At 36.9% G+C, this 18,461-nt stretch overlaps 3 protein-coding genes across 3 annotated transcripts in view; 2 read left to right on the top strand and 1 right to left on the bottom strand.

The window, feature by feature from the left end:
- The window catches only part of LOC144662793 (uncharacterized), a 192,926-nt gene that overhangs the window by 9,331 nt on the left and 165,134 nt on the right, over positions 1 to 18,461 (top strand). The window lies entirely within an intron of this gene.
- Positions 1 to 18,461, bottom strand: part of LOC144662797 (uncharacterized) — a 208,514-nt gene that overhangs the window by 125,306 nt on the left and 64,747 nt on the right. The window lies entirely within an intron of this gene.
- Positions 134 to 8,139, top strand: LOC144662839 (tyrosine kinase receptor Cad96Ca-like). The gene is made up of 13 exons (XM_078523790.1): positions 134 to 347; positions 569 to 604; positions 3,992 to 4,013; positions 4,218 to 4,266; positions 4,381 to 4,633; positions 4,737 to 4,847; positions 5,019 to 5,209; positions 5,311 to 5,433; positions 5,567 to 5,637; positions 6,504 to 6,544; positions 6,632 to 6,728; positions 7,161 to 7,260; positions 7,660 to 8,139. Exons 4-13 carry the CDS (start codon positions 4,264 to 4,266, stop codon positions 7,726 to 7,728), a joined length of 1,059 nt encoding a protein of 352 aa, XP_078379916.1. The 5' UTR covers positions 134 to 347; positions 569 to 604; positions 3,992 to 4,013; positions 4,218 to 4,263; the 3' UTR covers positions 7,729 to 8,139.

Raw genomic sequence — 18,461 nt, 5'->3', positions numbered from 1 at the left:
CTAAAGGAAAATGTTTTAACATTTTTATCAATCAGGAATTCCCGAGACACCAGACATTGTACACATGCCTCCGGAGATACAGTGTGATAAAGTGGCCTTAAAATGGGCAAAGCTAGTCAGCAATAGAGCGGACATCACACAATACACTGTATATATACGGAACGTTAGTAGTAACGGTACCGTAGGAGACTGGAGAAGACTCGAGGTCATTCATGATGTCTCTGTTCGTGAATATGTCGTCATACTTAAAAAGGGTCAGCGGTATGAGTTTGTTGTGACTGCAACCAACAAATATGGAGAGAGTTTGAAAGAAAAGCAAAACGTCAAGAAAATCAAAGTTTTAGGAGGTAAAGTTATGGAAAAATTAAACTTCTTGTTGCAGATTATTTCTTTAACTTGTATTTGTTCTGATATTTTTGTTTGTCGTAAAACTTAATGAGTGATGGTTGGTATTGTGTATGTAATGCCTTAGGGAACTGTAGTAATTCTATCATCTTGGATTACTGTATAACTAAGTTGTATACACATTTTTTTTTAAACTAACTGTATGTTCGTTCATGTTTTCTAGGCTCCACTAAGTCGACTTCACATCAGAATGAAACAGGTTATTAATGAATTCAATGTCTATATAGTAGAAGACTGACTCGTCTAGTAAGACGTTTTTTGTAAGGCGAGTAACTGAAAATATATAACCATATCTAACCTTAAAACAAGTAGATTTGTTGCTGGAAAAGTAGCAACAAATGGGGATGCCGTAAAGATTTTTTATGGTTTATAATAAACCGTAGACTACATTGGTCGGAAGAGTTCCGTTATAGTATTTTATATGATAAGGGCAACAGCGGAAAACGTACGTTAGCCGCCAAAGTTAGCCGTCACTGATATAGTTCAGGATGAGATATTTAAAACTGAGAACATTGAAGGACCGTAAACATGAACGGCATCTCAATTAATTCATTCAAGGTGCCTTTACAACACTTTAAAGGGGAGTACCACTGTACAGAACCTGATAAGCCTCCCTCTTGTTGTCCCTCGGGTAAAGTGCATGTCTTAATCTCGGCACTCATCGCTAGGAGCGAAAAAAAAAATAAGATCGACAAAAGACTTAAACTCGGAGAAATTTCTTGGAATTGGTAGTCAATTATATTTATATATGGCGACTGGTGAGGGAGTGGCAACCTTCTCAAATGGAAAACGAATTGTTTCTCGGGAAGCATTTCGTAAGTTTGTAATATTGGTATATCATTATTCAAACTATTCCGCAGAAATTTTTTCCTTTGATGTTTCCGAGAATCATTCTAAAAGAAAGAACTGTGTATTATAAAAAAATACTTTTAAAATAAGGCTCGAGAGAAACGTCGCGTTGCTGTTTTTGGTTGGTTTCCTGAGGAACGAAACGTTATTGTTTTGGATTCGATGTGAACTATTTACACAGCATGACTACTATCCAAACAGAAGAACGCTCGTCAACACGTTGTACTGAAGGCGAACAAACTCTTTTTTTCATGTTCTTCAAATATCGAAAGGATAATCTTCAGCAACCCCAAAAAATATTGACATTTTTGGCGACTACAATGCTTTTAAAGTTCGAATAAAGCAATGTATTGGCGAAAAATATAAAGCGAGCTCTTTGCGTGTTTACTTGATTGTTAATTAAATTTTAACAGACATCACGTAAGACACAAAAGTGGCGAAAAACGTCTTAATTCACGAGTATTTTTACTACAGTTTACTTAAGTCAAACAAACACTTTTTTGTTGATAAAACTTTGTTTAAATTTTAAGACACATGCAGTACTGTTTTGATTACATATCATTGGGAGAAGTCAGCCGCATGTAACTGATTTAGCTGATTTAATTAGCAACGCACTGAAAGTGTAGACATTTGACGGAACCGGCAAGGAATTTTAGCTTTCACGAAGGAAAATACCAAAAGAATTCTCTTTTGCTTATCATATTGGCATAGTCAACGTATTTCCGCCAGTCGCACTAACGATATGAGGAATGAGAGTCCAACTGTAACTGAATAATTTAGATGTTAGCTAGTTCGGGCGGTTTATTCCCGGGTTTATTGAAAGCAACTTAAGCGCTTTTGTTGACACGCAGCTGAACACGAAAATAGAAACAATCGATTAATCACCTTGCAAAACCAGTTATCCTCGAGCTGATGCATTTGACTAATTTCCTTGTCTTCCGCATCAAAACCTGTTTTCCTCAATTCCTCACAATTTAACCTAACCTTGCCAAAACCGGTTTGCCCAACACCCAAGGGACCAATATACGATGCTTTTATTGGTTATTTGGGTTGTTAATCCAATTATCCTGACTCCAAAGGGAAATACACACGCACCCTGAAAACAACTAGGATGCCCTTAGGCATCCCGATAACAATATTAACAATTATTCCACGAGCGCGCGTTTGATATGAGTTGGCTATACTATAACTGTTAAATATCGAGAAACCTTTGCATGGTCCTTTATACGGCTGATTAGGCCAGATGAAAACACACGCTAACAACACACTACATTTCAACATGGCGGCCATACAAGAACCCAGGTCTGCCCTTTATTTAGCATGCGTAAACAACCGCTGAACAATACATTACAATAACGATCTCATATCCAACAACCGCGAGTGGAATAATTGTTTTATTAAAAACTCCGGAAGAATTGCAATATTTGTCTATGAGCTCCCCAGCTGTTTTCGTTGACGCGTATCGGCTACCATATTTGTGTCAATGGCATATGAGCTCATACACTATTGCCTGTTAACCAATCAAAATTCAGGAATTGCAAGACCATTGTTAGTTTTAAGAAACAGTGCCACCAACGAAAAATGCCGCTTGTGATTGGGATCCAATTGGATATACGATGCATTGACTCCAAGATTTAGATAAGCTGAATTAAAAAAGTTTTGTCCGATGTCAACTAAACACTGAAGAAGTCCGAAGGGCGAAACATTTGTATTAAACATGGTCCTGTGAGCGGTTTGCTGTTGACTTCCTTTTTTAATTCAACTTTTACAAAAATAAATGTATACTTGTATTCGTCTTACAATCAATTTCCAGATAACTGGTTTACAGGCATGCTACTTTAAATAAAAGAGAGGAAACAAATATTAATGTTAAATGTTACAACCCACAGTTGTCAGATGCGACAGGGAAGTGGAGATTCTTCATGCTGTTTATCTCAGTATCATAATCTTATTGGCGATAATCATTGTTATAATCAGTGTTATCAGCTGGAGAAGGCGTCAAATTCCAGGTAATTCTTTGTGTTCACTCTCTACAATTTTTCGCTAAAATAGAATTTTAGAATGTTGTTAAGCCGTTTGGCGTTCCTCCACATATCCGTTTATTTGTAATGAAACCATCGGACTTTGCTCATTGTTTAGACGGATTTCCCTGAAGGTTTGAGAAATGAGTGCGAAAATTAAGTACCAAAAACCTACCCATAGCACGGAAACATTTTTTATACGTTTCAAAGATCTTATTGAAATTCATTTGTCTTAGTAACCCCGTGGTTAAATTCTAAAGCATTCTCGAAAAATTCAAAGTCAAACCTCGAACAAATGTTTGAAACGCGCGCCATTTTGTATAGAACTGGCGTGAAACGTCTGTTTTAATTGAAATATAGATAATTTCAAATCCATTTCTCACTCGCAGGGTCAGCTTGAATGCTAGAATTTTTTTAGCTGTACTTCAACTGTTACCATGCTATGCGGTCTCTTTAGTAACTTAATTTTGGCCGGTGTCGCTCGAATGTTGGGAGGAAACCATCTTAAATATTTCCAGTGTGTGTTATCGTTGTTGCTATTGAAAGTAACCGCTTTGATTTTAGCTTTCCTTGGTACTATCTGCGCGTTCCCGTTCTAATACCCTGGGTGCCAAAGGTATTTTTTCTAGAGCGGCTCCACTCCTTGTGTCGTTCAGAAATAAGCGATCGTAAAGCCCATTCGCTGCTTTATCTCTGTACACGTTTTTGTTTTTCAGCAATCCATAAGCGTGAGAAACGGTGAGTACAACAGTCAATATTTGGAGATGACAAAATAGTAAATTAACTTATAGCTAGCTTCTTTTAAATCAGAAAAACTTCTTAAGTTAAACGAGAACTATAGAGAGCAACAGCTATAAATGACTATTCACGATACTACATCGACATATTTCAATGAGTTTTTAAACTCAGTTTAAAACTTACAATCATATCTTCAAATTTCAGTGGTAGCAAATCCTCATCACGGGCAGATTTGACAGATTCCATTCAAATGGTAAGTTCTTCTTTTAATTTCGCTTTCAGTATAGGCTCGGGGAGAAAGCCAATCTACCAATTACTATTTCTTATTAAATTGGCGTCGTTAATTTTTTTTACTGTTTATTCCTAGACCAATTCTGTCCAACAGGAAGCAGATTTCCAGTCAATCAAAACAAATGAAGTTACTAGCGCAACTTACGAGATTCCTAACAGCAGTGTATACATGCCGCTTCATCCTTCAACAAGAAGCTGGGAGATCAGACGAGAACAAGTCAACATCATTAAAAATATCGGAAATGGAGCTTTTTCCCAAGTTGCTAAGGCAACAGCAAAGAACATCCATGGTAACCAAGATGTGACTGTGGCTGTGAAAATGTTGAAAGGTTATCTCATTAACAAATTTAAGCGATACTGTGACCTATTTTAGATTCGATTGTTTGATTGCAATGGGTCGATATTTTTCTTAAATTGCTTTGCTCCAAATAGATAATGCTCCTGATTCAGACAGAAAGGACCTGCTTTCAGAACTTGAATTGATGAAGAAACTGAAGCCTCATCCTCATGTGATAACGTTGATGGGATGTGTAACAGAAACTGGTAAAAGAATAAATATCTCCGTTTTAAATGTTGTATAATGAACGATACATACATATGCTGTTAGTTATAAAATGGCTTCAAAATACGTCCTCCCTCGGCTCCAGAATTTAAATGAAATTTTATCTGTATTCCTATTCAGTACCTATATGTTAATGGAATCTTTTATTCTAGATCCGTTACTGGTCCTTATTGAGTATGTCCCATACGGTGATCTGCTGGGTTATTTGAGGAAGAGTCGTGGGCTCAATGACACGTATTTTAATAACCCGGATAGAAAGCCAAAAACCAATCTGACTTCACAGCAGTTGATGAGTTTTGCATGGCAGATAGCTGATGGGATGACTTACTTGTCGTCAAGAAAGGTAAACATCTATAATAATATGGATTCACCCAAGGTAACAAAAGAGAAAACCGAATTGAATATCAAGGATTGCAATTTGACATGTTGGCATTTTTCTTTCAGATAATCCATCGTGACTTGGCGGCTAAAAATGTTCTTGTTGGTGAAGGAGAGAAGTGTAAGGTGACAGATTTTGGAATGGCGAGGAATGTTTACCAGGATGATACTTATACCAAAGAAAGTCGGGTGAGCCCCCCTCCCCCCTCCCACCCCCTCTCCCCCGAAACTCACAATAAATTATCTTGATCTGTTGTATTATTGTTCTAAAGCCTGTGATAGCATATAATGATAAAGACTAGTGAGCCTGTTTATCTTTCAGGGCCGGTTGCCTGTCAAGTGGACTGCTTACGAAGCTTTGGTATACGGAACATACACAACACAAAGTGATGTGTGAGTGGTTATCAAATAAACAATAATTATCTCCCCTTTCAACTTACCTGCCCGCCATATATAGCAACTAGAATGTAGGACATTTCGCAGATTCCATGATATATGATTTTTATGACTTAACATAAAGCTTTGTACTCAAGCGCCAAAAACCGTAATGCTTACCACCCAGTAACCATGCAGTACAGGAGGAAGCGGGGTGGTGGAGTGCTGTTGTGGGTCACAATTGAAGTGATACAAATCAGAACGATGTTTTAGGGTTAGAGGAGGAACGAAGGGGACACTGATTATTATATCTTGTCAATGGATACAAAGCAAAGCAACATCCCGGGATAACTTCGATAATTACTCTTATAATTACTTTTACTATTATTATCTTACTGTAATTAATGTTTTGGAAGTCATACAAGTAACTCGTGTTGATGCTCAATCTTTCAGCTAATTTTAATATTTACGTGCAACTCTGTTTAGTCCCCTGGGTTTCACCCTCCTTCTCATTGATTGGAGTAATATTCTATTTGGTGGCCCAAAACCGCGTCCTAGGAGTTAAAAAACAATTTGTATACAGGTTAACAATTTTTTTAATGATATAACGTTCTCTGATAATGAAATGTTCTTTGGTATGTTAGACGTAATATGAAAAAGATTTATTGTTTGCTACTTGAAAAAAGTGATTATCTAAAGGACAGTTTACCAGGAAGTAACACACAGAAAATTAGAATTGTAAGGGACAGAGCCAAGAAGTGCATGCTCTTTCGTCCTATCGTTCCTGTTTCCTCTCCACTATCCCCAGCCCCCGCCCCACCTTCATCTCCTTCCTGTACCATTTTTATTGTTACCAATTAATTGTTACTCACATTTTTTCGCAGATGGAGCTATGGTGTCCTTCTGTACGAGATTCTTACCATAGGTAGGTTCAGATACTCATCGTTTACATAATAAAATTAAACAATACATCATGAAAACCATTCATTTTACCCTCGATTGTCTTATCTAGGTGGATCTCCATATCCGGGAATTAACGCTCGACAAATTGCACCGAAACTTCAAGAAGGATTCAGAATGCCAAAACCAAAACATGTGGATAGCAAATTGTAAATACACTGTAGCTGTTGTTGTTGTTGTTGTTGTTGTTGTTGTTGTTGTTGTTGTTGTTGTTGCTGTTTCCATTCTAATTTTATCGATTATAACGCTTTAAAAACCCCCTGTACTACTTTCTTACTTAAATGCAATAATTTCTTTTGCGATTTCTTCCCTCACCAGGATAAGAAATGACAACAATATATGTATAGTTCGTTGTCCTGTTTTTTGACTCTGTAATCTCTAATGTAACATTAAATCTCTTTACAGCATGTTTTTGCCTAAGGCAATACACTTTACTATCAGTGTCTTTCCCCACAGGACGCAAATTTTTGCAGTTGATCAGTTATTTATCGAGTTCCGCTCTCAAATCTCATTCAGCGCAACTATACTATTTACATGAAGCATATCCTTTACCTGTTGCTAACTGTCTTTATGTTGATTAGTTACCAGATTATGCTTAATTGCTGGGAACAAAAGCCAAGTGATCGACCAACCTTTCCTAAACTAAAAGAAACGATGAAAGGCATTGAGAGAAACCACAAGGTAAACACTTTAGAATTCGGCATATTTTAATAGTAACGCAAAAAGTAACTAAAATAAACATGTTCTTTCAGTGCCAGTTTGGGAACATCGTATAGAGTATAGCATTAAACAGGCGAAGTTTATCGTCCTTTTTTCACACCTGGAACACTTGACACAAAATGTCGACTGAAATTTTCCACATAAGTCGTAGTGGTTAACATCTTTTATTTTGGTTCACAAGACGGCGCAGTTATAAAATTAGCAAAGTAGAAAAAATAACGAGCGATTGGTGCGGAAGCATTATCTTCGCTGCAAATTATTCTTTGCATTGCTTACACCATGTCAGTCAACTAAAATCAGCTTCACTCGAAACTAAAAATTGATTCCACAGCTAACCTGCGACATATTTTGCTGTTGCAGACATACATCAACCTTGATGAGTATGACAACAGCTTGTACGCCAACATGGAGGATCTTACGGCTGAATAACAAGTAGTGAAACAGACGTCGTACTCTTACTCGGGTGAAAACGTTAATGTAAAAGAGAAGTTGCTAGCTATTAACAACAACATAAAACAGAAATGAAAGTAAACTTTAAATTTGCAGTATAAACCTCCTAGTTATAAGCACATCTATCTGCCAACAGAAAACAAGCCAATAACCTAAAGAAAATAAAAGTAATTGAAATAAAAGTAGCCACTAGATAAGCCGGTTCAAGTAGAATGCATATCAAAACGTTTAATCGCGCGGGTATATATTTTTTTAACATATCACATTTAAGAGTCTCCATGTTGGGTCTCTAGCTAAATTGTTAGCTGATTTATTTTTAGTGGTTCTCTAATACAGCTTGTAAGATCGATCGATATATACTCGCCGATTAAAAGCCCTTACGGAGATGAACTTCCTTTACAGTGTTTCTTTTGTATTATAAATCGTATATATTCGCGCTGATATTATTGAAATGATGTGTTATTGTAAGTAGTATTGTTGTAAAGATAATGGTCCTGTAGAAGTAGTGTAACTTGTAATGTGTTTTTTAACGTACGTATTTTTAAAATATTAAAAACGGAATAACGAATAACAATCAGATATTTAATGTTGTTTTGTTGATACCCTGATTTTATCAGGAAATGTTTTGTACACTTCTCGATCGCCTGCTTGAATTTAGAACTTGCCTGGCAAAAGTAACTCACCACTTCTGTTGTAAACTATACAGCTTGCATTGAAACTAGTCAAAGTAGTCAAAGTAGTCAGTTGAAACGACAAAAAAACTAAACTTATATTTAGGAAACAGAATTTAACTTTAAGGACAAGTTCTCTTCATCTTTGCCAACAAAATGGTCTTTCACATTCTTGAAGACGTGACCAAAAATGTTTCTGATCATGACAACAGCACTGCCAGGAACTGAACCTTCTTCATAGTCAATGAATTATTCGTTTGCAACGCGTGAATCAAACCCACTGCACTTTTTGTGAAGTAATATATGCAAACGCCTCGAGAAAAAATCATACGATATTTTTCACTAATGAAAAATGTACGACCAATCACAAGCCTTCTACTATTTTGTCACTCGTTAAAAAATCGTTCGGATTGTCCCGTCAATTACGTTGGCAGTTTACATCTGTCATGGCTTACAAATATATTTTGATGAATTTTCTTAAATGTAGAGAGAAGAATTCAAGACACAGAAGAACTCTCGACATGGAATGTCGGTAATGGTGATTCATTCGCTCGTTTAGTTATATAAAATATGGTTAGTGAAGTGATTTTCGTGCCAAGTTTGCTGTAGATAACTTTAAATGTAAAAATTAAACTCGCAGAATTCTTGTCATTTAAGCGGAGTTAAGGATGCTCTAGTGAACAATGTTTGCTTTTCGCCTCAGCGACCGCGATGTTCATTTTTTACTCAACTTTGTGATATCTCAGAAGTCGTGTAATAGACAATTATTTCATCATAAGTTTGCATGTACAATTTGTATTTACTTGTTGTGGAGGATATTAAACTCTCTCGTTCGTTTGTTCTGTTATTCTTCACAAATCGTGACTAAAGATAGTACATGCTCACTTACCATGAAGTAATCTCAATATATAATTGAATAGCGGCTTTCTCTTCTTCTTATACTGTATAGCACAGAGAAATATCCTTTTCATGATTTATTGCCGAGACATAAGTAATAAAGACAAAAGAAATACTAAAGCGACCATTTGCGTAACAAATAGCCTGCATTGTGAGTATCTAAAATGGATATATTTCCTGTTAAGTCTATTGTAATATTCCTATTTATAACAACGTTTTATGGATTTATTGCCCTGGAGATAGCTGAAAATAGACGAAAGCAATATTAAAACGAACCTACATTTTGCGCAAACAAAAACTGTATGGATCTTTATCCGCGGACAATATCTGTTTTGAGAAGTGGATAGTTAGTATTTTTTCGAACTTTTTCCTTCGAAAACTTTCCGCTCTAGGAAAACTGCGATCTTCAAGGAAGAGAGAATTTTATCGGCACAACAAAGTAATTGTAATGGCGCTTAAAAATATTGCTTATCTGCTAAATATTTAGCACAATATTGATGTAGATTGCCAGACTACTATCAAAAAACTACTCAAATTCCATCTCAACAAACAAACTGAACGTGATATTCCTGAACGCTCATCGCTCTAAGGCTGACTCGTCCCTAGTCGTCTCTTACGACAAACTTGTAAGACGCTGCATGCTGCGTCGGATGCCTCCTTATCACCCCGCGCCAAGAAAAGTCCTGGGACTAGTCAGTTGCTTATGCGTGACTTGAGTGACTCAAGTTACTGAAGTGTGACTCTGTTGTAATCAAGAACGTACTGGTTGAGTACTTTTGCGACCTGCGTTATGAAAGCAGCGGGTAGAACTTGTTCCTCGAGTGGACCTGACAACAACATTTAGGCAATGAAATTTTATTACAGACTGACGATGGGTAAAAACTCCATTTCCTTATGCTACTTCTTACATGTTATCGTGTTGATACTTCCGTATTCAGGTACGTTTAAGAGATTTCAGTTTCGTTCGCAGTGGGAAAGTTATTTTACAGTTTTAGATAAGAGTAACAGTAGCGTCCTTTAAGTTTAAGATCATGAGCAAGGCCTTTCAGATAACTGCAAAGTAAACAGAGACAACATTGTAAGTAGGGATTTATAGGGAGACAGGGCAACACGCCACAGTGAAGTGTGTTCGACTAAGCTGGGTTAATTTACGTCGACGTTAGTTGGCCCAGTGTTTATCGAGCACAAAGACCTATTTAACGGAAGTTCACATTAGACTTCTTACATCAACTAACAAACTCAAAAAACGGCAAGTAGAGGAAATTTATGTATGAAAACAATGAATGACAGACCTGATTGCGAGATATTACGACTGCTGTACGGTCACAGCAAATAGCCTCAGCCATACTTGATATACATCAAGATTTAGCATTTCGTTCTCGAAAGGCAAAACCATAGTTATCGCAAGCTCACAGCGTGACTAATTGATGGTAAAATATAAGGATTTGTATGGACCTAAATGTATACCTAGAATAGACAGCGAATGGTTGAGCTAAATTTCCACTAGTTCTACCAGGGTGGTAGTATATCCGACAGGCAACGACACAAGCAACTTGAAAATCGTTTTGGTTTCGTTTCACTTTATTTATTTTGACTGAAAGAACAATGAGCCTATAGTTATATTCTTATAAGCGCATGCTATCAAAACAATTTAAAACCATCAACATGGAAGCTGGGCACCTGAACAGCCAATCAAATATTCGTGTAAATAATCTGTTGAAAAAGTGCTCAATTGTTCTTAACAAACAGAGAGACGTTTCGGGAAATCCCCTTCATCAGTCTATCATTTAATACTGAATAGCAGTAGCAGTAGTAGTAGTGGTAGCGGTGGTGGTGGTGGTGGCAGAGCTGATGTGGTCGAAAACAGTAAAAGCAGTCGGACTACGGCCTCGTGCTTTCATTAGTTTTCTGGTGTTTAGAAACCCCAATGAAACACTCGCATTCGTTTTTGAAATATTACGTATTAAATTAGTATTTTTAACACTGCGTTTTTTTTTTTTTTTTTTTTTTTTTTCAGTCCTGCTTATGATGTATTCCTAGAGTAAACTATACTTTCCCTACGACCCCAACTTATTAACCCATCCCACCCTTTATCCTCCTTTCCCTTGAGGGCGGTCAAAATAATTTTTACCATGGCTATAGGAACACGTGCAAATCAGCATGGTGCTAAGTATATTAACAGGATCTATTAACCTTAAAATAAATAAAATGCAAACAATATAAGATATATATGCAGGTAAACGATACCTTGGACTGCTCTGAAGCCGTCCTGCTGACATCCGCCCTTGCGTGTAGGGAAGCAATGAGACACATGTTAATGGTTTCAATTTCATTTCTAGAAGGAGTTATAGAGTTCAACTTGGAGCCTTCTGATCCAAGTTATGCTGGGAAGGGAAGCAATGCCAGACTTGTGTGGGACTACAGTGTGGATGATAAACAAAAAGAGCTCCAAGGCATTGTTTTTAGTGTAATGGTTTCTACTGGTCTCTTTGTTGGGATGCTAGTACAATTTAAAAATGGTACTGTTGTAGAACATTCACAATTACCTGCTGCTTACAAAGGAAGGGTAAGAATTGAAGGAAATGCTTCTCTTATCATTGAGAATGTATCTGCTCAAGACAACACCAGATTTATGTGCAGACTATCTGCCGAGCCTGGCGCAGGTCAAGACCACGTGAGCATAGTTCAACTTATTGTAACAGGTACATATTGTACATTTTACATAAATGAAAAGGGGTTTTTAACAAGGAAAAAACATCCTCTTATTACAAAATTGAATGTTCTTGTGTTTTCCACGTTCCGTGCCACATTTTTGTGTTCATGGCGTCAAGTAAAGTTCATTTAAACGTTGCAAACCTTTCGGTTGACTTTTTATCAGTTAACAACTGTTGCGTGTTTTTGTTTTGCATGTTTACCTTAACAAGGTAACCAAAGTATAGTTATTTGTTGTTTTTTAAGGGGGATCCTTTTTAACTTCCAATTTGTTGCTATGAAAGAATTCTGACCGTCATTTTTTTGGAAACCAAACCTCCTACGGATAAGATTTTTGCACAACTTAATTCTATTGATGAGTCCTTCGAGAGTTTCAAATCACGGCCATATTTGACAAGTCACAAGCGGAATAGAAAAACCTCTAAAACTAAGATGGCATATAAACTGAAAATTAAAATCAGTGCCAACAGATAAAGAATGTCTACGTGCTTATTGTATGTTTTTCATAAAACTCGCATTATTATAAAACTTTTAGCGTAATAAACACCCGTACAACTGTATTTTCAGACTTTCTTTAGTAGCATTCTATTCTTACATGTAAACGGTAATTCCAAACGAAGGATTATAAAAAAGGCTATGTTTCTCTAATTCTTTAAAACAATCGGAACTTTGCCTTCTTTCCTCCGTTTTAGGGATTCTAGATTCTAGCGCGCGGTGTGGGACTGGCACTAGTTACGCTCGCACAATATTAATCTTTTCAATGCAGTTGTCCTACCTACCAAAAATTCACCATTAAGCTTTGCCAAACGCTCCAAAATGGCTTGCCACCAAAAAACCATCTTGAGCAATTCCTTAGCAACCGCTTTAGATTTGTAGTTAAGAAGGACCCCCTTAATTTACATCTTTACACCTATAGATAAAATGTATCGTTAGTGGGACTAAATAATTCAATAAGTGAAACCCTTGATTTTCTTATTTAAACCCTTGAGTGCCCATTGGATCATAGGTTGTCCACCAGAGATCTCCATCTTCCCCTGTCCATGGCCATTTCCACTTGGTTCCATCTCAGTCCAGCTTGTTGTACTAATCAGCCTCCGTTGATCTTCTCTATTTTGTTTTCGGCTTTCCTTGGTTTCTTTATCCCTTACGTGTCCATCGAAAATCATTCCGTTTTCCGACTTACAGGTGGAAATTTGGGAGTGATAATTAATCGCAGTAAATGATCATCGCAATTAAAGCAATTGGAATAAAGAAGCCTGAAAAACACTCAGGGCTTCAACGGGATTCGAACCCGTGACCTCCCAGATACCGGTGACCTCCGCGATATCAAAAATTGAACACAATTGACCTCACTCCCAATGTTTGGCTTCAATAGCTCAGTTGGTAGAGCGTCGCACCGGTATCTTTATGACATAGAATGCAGTTATGGTCTTCCCGATTCTTGCTTCCATGTTCACCTTCACTAGAGACAATGCTGTAGGGAAGATGACTGTTTGATGTATTGGATTTCTTCTTCTTTTTGATGGTGAAGCCAAATCCGTCGTTTTACTGGTTTAATCTCAAGCTCTTCGTCTTTTGGATGTTATTCTTGTACTTAATTATTGCAGACATCTATGATCGTATGCTTTTGAGCTTCTGCATAATATCGCCGTGCCGTTGGAACAGTAGTGTTAGGTCATGTGCGAAATCAATGTTCTCGAGGTGCTTCGACAATAAACATTTAAAATTTTTGTTTTGATATTAAATATGGTATTAATTTTCGCGTGTTTAAATTTCTCGCAATGTTTTTTTCGCGCGTACTTAGTTTCGCGATCAGATTTTGAAATCGCAAAATATAGTACTCGCGAAAATTAGTAATTAGTAAGAATAAGGTAGGCCCCTTCTAGCACGTTGTTGGCTTCCATTTAAAAAGTCGTGTCCGAGTTACGGTCGTAAACAGAAGCGCTCCGCAAATTGCGCTTTTTAGATGCGAACCATGTTCATTCATGTCGAATTAACAGCCTCAACTACACTATATGCTATCAATAATGCTTTCCACACAAGGTACAGCACTAATGAAAATTCAAAATTCGTGTGCACCACGCACAAACACTGTTACGAAATGGAAGCTCAAATAAACAATGCTGAAAACATCAACCGTTTTAGTATTTTGTTTTCGTGGAAAAGGAATGTAAACAAGGCTACGAATAACGAAAAACGACAAGCCCACAAAGTTTTATTATTTAATTTGTGTACTTGCAACGCATTTATCCATTACTGCGGTTACTGGCGCCAAACTCGGGCACTTGCGAGTAGGATTTTTTTTTTTTTTTTTCGTGTATCTCTTACTATTTCTAGGCTTGTTTTCGATTGTTTGAACCCTCACAACAAAACGGCGAATTTTTAACAAGGGAATCTAGTAATGTAGATAAACTGCTTCTTGTGCCGATTTAATTCTCTTTTAACTTTCGAGAACGAGACAAGTTTGGATCATGATTCGCCAAAAGCCAGTTGATTTGTGTTCTCAACCAATGAAATGGTCATTTTAGCTGTTTGACTCTTTCATAAGAAAACGAACAAAAGAGCCTAACCAAACCATAAACCTTTCTAAGCGCTAGTCAGGACGTTCATTTCATTGCAGAAATACCAGTCTTCAGCCCATCGTCAATAAACGGAAGTTACATTGAGGGATCCTCAGTCAATATCAGTTGTACAGCGACTGGAAAGCCTGACCCGGAAGTATCATGGATGCGAAATGGACAAATTAAAAGTTCCGGACGAAAAACAGCATATTTGAACTTCGACAGAATTACCAGGACAGACGATGGAATGTACAATTGCACAGCGAACAACTCAGCAGGGAAGAAAACCCATATAGAACTTTTGGTAGTTCGTTGTGAGTGTGAAATCTTTTAATTCCCATTTGTAATAGATCAGCATTGCCCAGCAAACATTTTAAACACATTCTTAAACGCGTCTTCCTTTTGGGACATTAGATAAAAGAAAAATCAACGAGGGAGTTGTCACATTTTTTCATTATGCCTCCCTTTCGTTTTTGAAAACGCGTTACGTCGTCACACTCGAGAAGGGCCAACATTATAAGTTTAGTCAATACAACTAACAAATATGGAGAAAAATTCTTACCATAAGTTTTGCGTTTCCTTTTTTGAATTCCAGTACGTTTTTTTACTAACCGAATTTAATCAAATGTAAACGAATATTCATCTTTCCATTCACAGACCCGGCAAAAATACTTAGCATTATTAAATCAGCTGCCAGTTCTTGGATTGGACAGACAGTGACGTTGAAGTGTGTGTCAGATGGTGTCCCTAAACCAACACTCACCTGGTACAAACCTGATGGAAATGAATTAAACACAGTCACAGCTAAAGAAAGCACAGTGAAGGTGACGATAAATGATGAGCGGGATTTTGGTGAATACAAGTGTGTCGCTTACAATGGCCTTGATCCCTTAAACGACGCCTCAATACTCCTACGACAGATAAGTATGTGTATCAAAATATTGTGGATTGGTATAAGAGATGATTTAGACAAAAGGGACGTAGTCCCAACCATAGAAAAGCCCTTTTTCTGTCGGTTAGAAGTTAAATAGTTCATTAAATCTTAACTATTAAATGAGTTATAATAGCTGACATTCCAATCACATACTAAGCACAGCATTTAACAGTAGAATAAAATTATAAGTGTATATGACATGAAAAATATTTTCTGCTTACTTGAAAGGCCTTTCGAAATACAGAAGAATGGCGTTTTTCTTTTCGAAATATCTTTTTTCGTTTCAGAGATATTGACGTTTTTGTATTATGGAAATTAGATCAGTGATGACGTCATAAGATTTGACTCTAAAAAATGGTAAAATACTGAATAAACAATATCTCTAAAACTATTAAAACTATTTTCTGAAACGAAAAAAGATATTTTAAAAAGAAAAACGCCATTCTTCTGTATTTCGAAAGGCCATTCAAATAAGCAGAAAATATTTTTCATGTCACATACACTTTAAAATGTTTTATAACACCTAAATATGGTGACTTCCAAATGATCCATACCGTTGACTTAACCATTGATCTGAACAAAGTTCGCGTGTTATTGAAAGGCACAGCAATAGAATATAGCTACAATGAAATGATAAAAATCAAATTTCTTATTTTCGCTTTTATCAGAAAAACCAGGCTCCCCAGCCGTCATATCTTCAGCTTCAGACATCCAAGCCACTTCACTGACAGTAAAATGGACTGCACCAGCTGATGATGGAGGGAGTCCTATCACAGCATACCGAGTGGTCATACTAAAGGGTGACACTGAGATAAAGAATGAGAATGTTACTGACCCTGGTACAACGAGTCTGTCTGTTGGAGGTCTGGAGAGAGATACCGAGTACAGTGTGAAGGTGTTTACCAGGAATGCAGTGTTTGAGAGTGCAGATGCGCAAAAGATAATCAGAACAAAGACTAAAGGTAAGATTTTCAGCAGCTTTCATTAGCTGAATGTCCAACCAAAAGGGATACAGCTACTAACATGACATCGGCTTTACGAAAATTGCTAATTTATGCAGTTGTCATTTAAAGTCGATGATTTTGCTACAGTGCTGTCCATTGTTCTGTTATTTTAAAGAGAGTGTGTAACATTATTGTCAAACACAACAGCAAAACACGAATACATGCGGTCAACATGGCGGATAAACAAGCAGCCTATTGTGTGCCCGCGACGGAACAAAATAGGCACAAAATGGTGGCGTCAAGCATAACGTGAAACTTATTTTATCGGACTAAAGGCAAATGTTTTAACATTTTTATCAATCAGGAATTCCTGAGACAGCAGACATTGTAAACATGCCTGCGGAGGTACAGAGTGATGAAGTGACCTTAAAATGGACAAAGCCAGTCAATAATGGAGCGGACATCACACAATACACTGTATATATACGAAACGTTAGTAGTAACGGTAGCGAAGGAGACTGGAGAAAACTTGAGGTCATTCATGATATCTCTATTCGTGAATTCGTCGTCATACTTAAAAAGGGTCAGCGGTATGAGTTTGTTGTGACTGCAACCAACAAATATGGAGAGAGTTTGATAGAAAAGCAAAACGTCAAGAAAATCAAAGTCTTAGGAGGTAAAGTTATAAAAAAATTAAACCTCTTGTTGCAGATTATTTCTTTAACTTGTAATTGTTCTGATATTTCTCTTTGTCGTAAAACGAAATGAGTGATGGTTAGTATTGTGTATGTAATGCCTTAGGGAACTGCAGTAATTCTATCATCTTGGATTACTGTATAACTAAGTTGTATACACATTTTTTTTTTTAAACTAACTGTATGTTCGTTCATGTTTTCTAGGGTCCACTAAGTCGACTTCACATCACAATGAAACAGGTTATTAATGAATTCAGTGTCTATATAGTAGAAGACTGACTCGTCTAGCAAGACGTTTTTTGTAAGGAGAGTAACTGAAAATATATAACCATATCTATGATATGAGTTGGCTATACTATAACTGTTAAATATCGAGAAACCTTTGGATGGTCTCTTATACGGCTGATTAGGCCAGATGACGCTAACAACACACTACATTTCAACATGGCGGCCATACAAGAACCCAGGTCCGCCCTTTATTGAGCATGCGTACACAACCGCTGAACAATACATTACAATAACGATCTCATATCCAACAACCGCGAGTGGAATAATTGTTTTATAAAAAAAGCCGAAAGAATTGCAATATTTGAGCTCCCCAGCTGTTTTCCTTGACTCGTATCGGCTACCATATTTGTGTCAATGGCATATGAGCTCATACACTATTGCCTGTTAACCAATCAAAATTCAGGAATTGCAATATACCATTGTTTTTTTAGAAACAGTGCCACCAACGAAAAATGCCGCTTGTGACTAGGATCCAATGCAATTTGGGATCTTATATACAGTGTACGATGCCTTGACTCCAAGATTTAGATGAGTTGAATGAAAAAAGGAAGTCACATATGACCACTATTACCAAGTATTGTCCAATGTCAACTATACACTGAAGAAGCCCGAAGGGCGAAACATTTGTACTAAACATGGTCCTGTGAGCGGTTTGCTGTTGACTTCCTTTTTTAATTCAACTTTAACAAAAATAAATGTATATACTTGTATTCGTCTTACAAACAATTTCCAGATGACTGGTTTACAGGCAGGCTACTTTAAATAAAAGAGAGGAAACAAATATTAATGTTAAATGTTACAACCCACAGTTGTTAGATGCGACAGGGAAGTGGAGATTCTTCATGCTGTTTATCTCAGTATCATAATCTTATTGGTTATAATCATTGTTATAATCAGTGTTATCAGCTGGAGAAGGCGTCAAATTCCAGGTAATTCTTTGTGTTCACTCTCTACAATTTTTCGCTAAAATATAATTTTAGAAAGTTGTTAAGCCGTTTAACGTACCTCCA

The sequence above is a fragment of the Oculina patagonica genome, chromosome 8 (genome assembly GCF_052425735.1).
Source record: "Oculina patagonica isolate OP01 chromosome 8, crgOcupat, whole genome shotgun sequence".
Lineage (NCBI taxonomy): Eukaryota > Metazoa > Cnidaria > Anthozoa > Scleractinia > Oculinidae > Oculina > Oculina patagonica.
This window is presented reverse-complemented; position numbering and strand designations above follow the sequence as displayed.

Excerpts from the sequence above, each read along its gene's own strand:
- LOC144662839 (XM_078523790.1), top strand. Across the intron at positions 6,545-6,631 it reads GTACGAGATTCTTACCATAG|GTGGATCTCCATATCCGGGA; the intron begins GTAGGTTCAGAT and ends TGTCTTATCTAG. Across the intron at positions 7,261-7,659 it reads GCATTGAGAGAAACCACAAG|ACATACATCAACCTTGATGA; the intron begins GTAAACACTTTA and ends TTGCTGTTGCAG.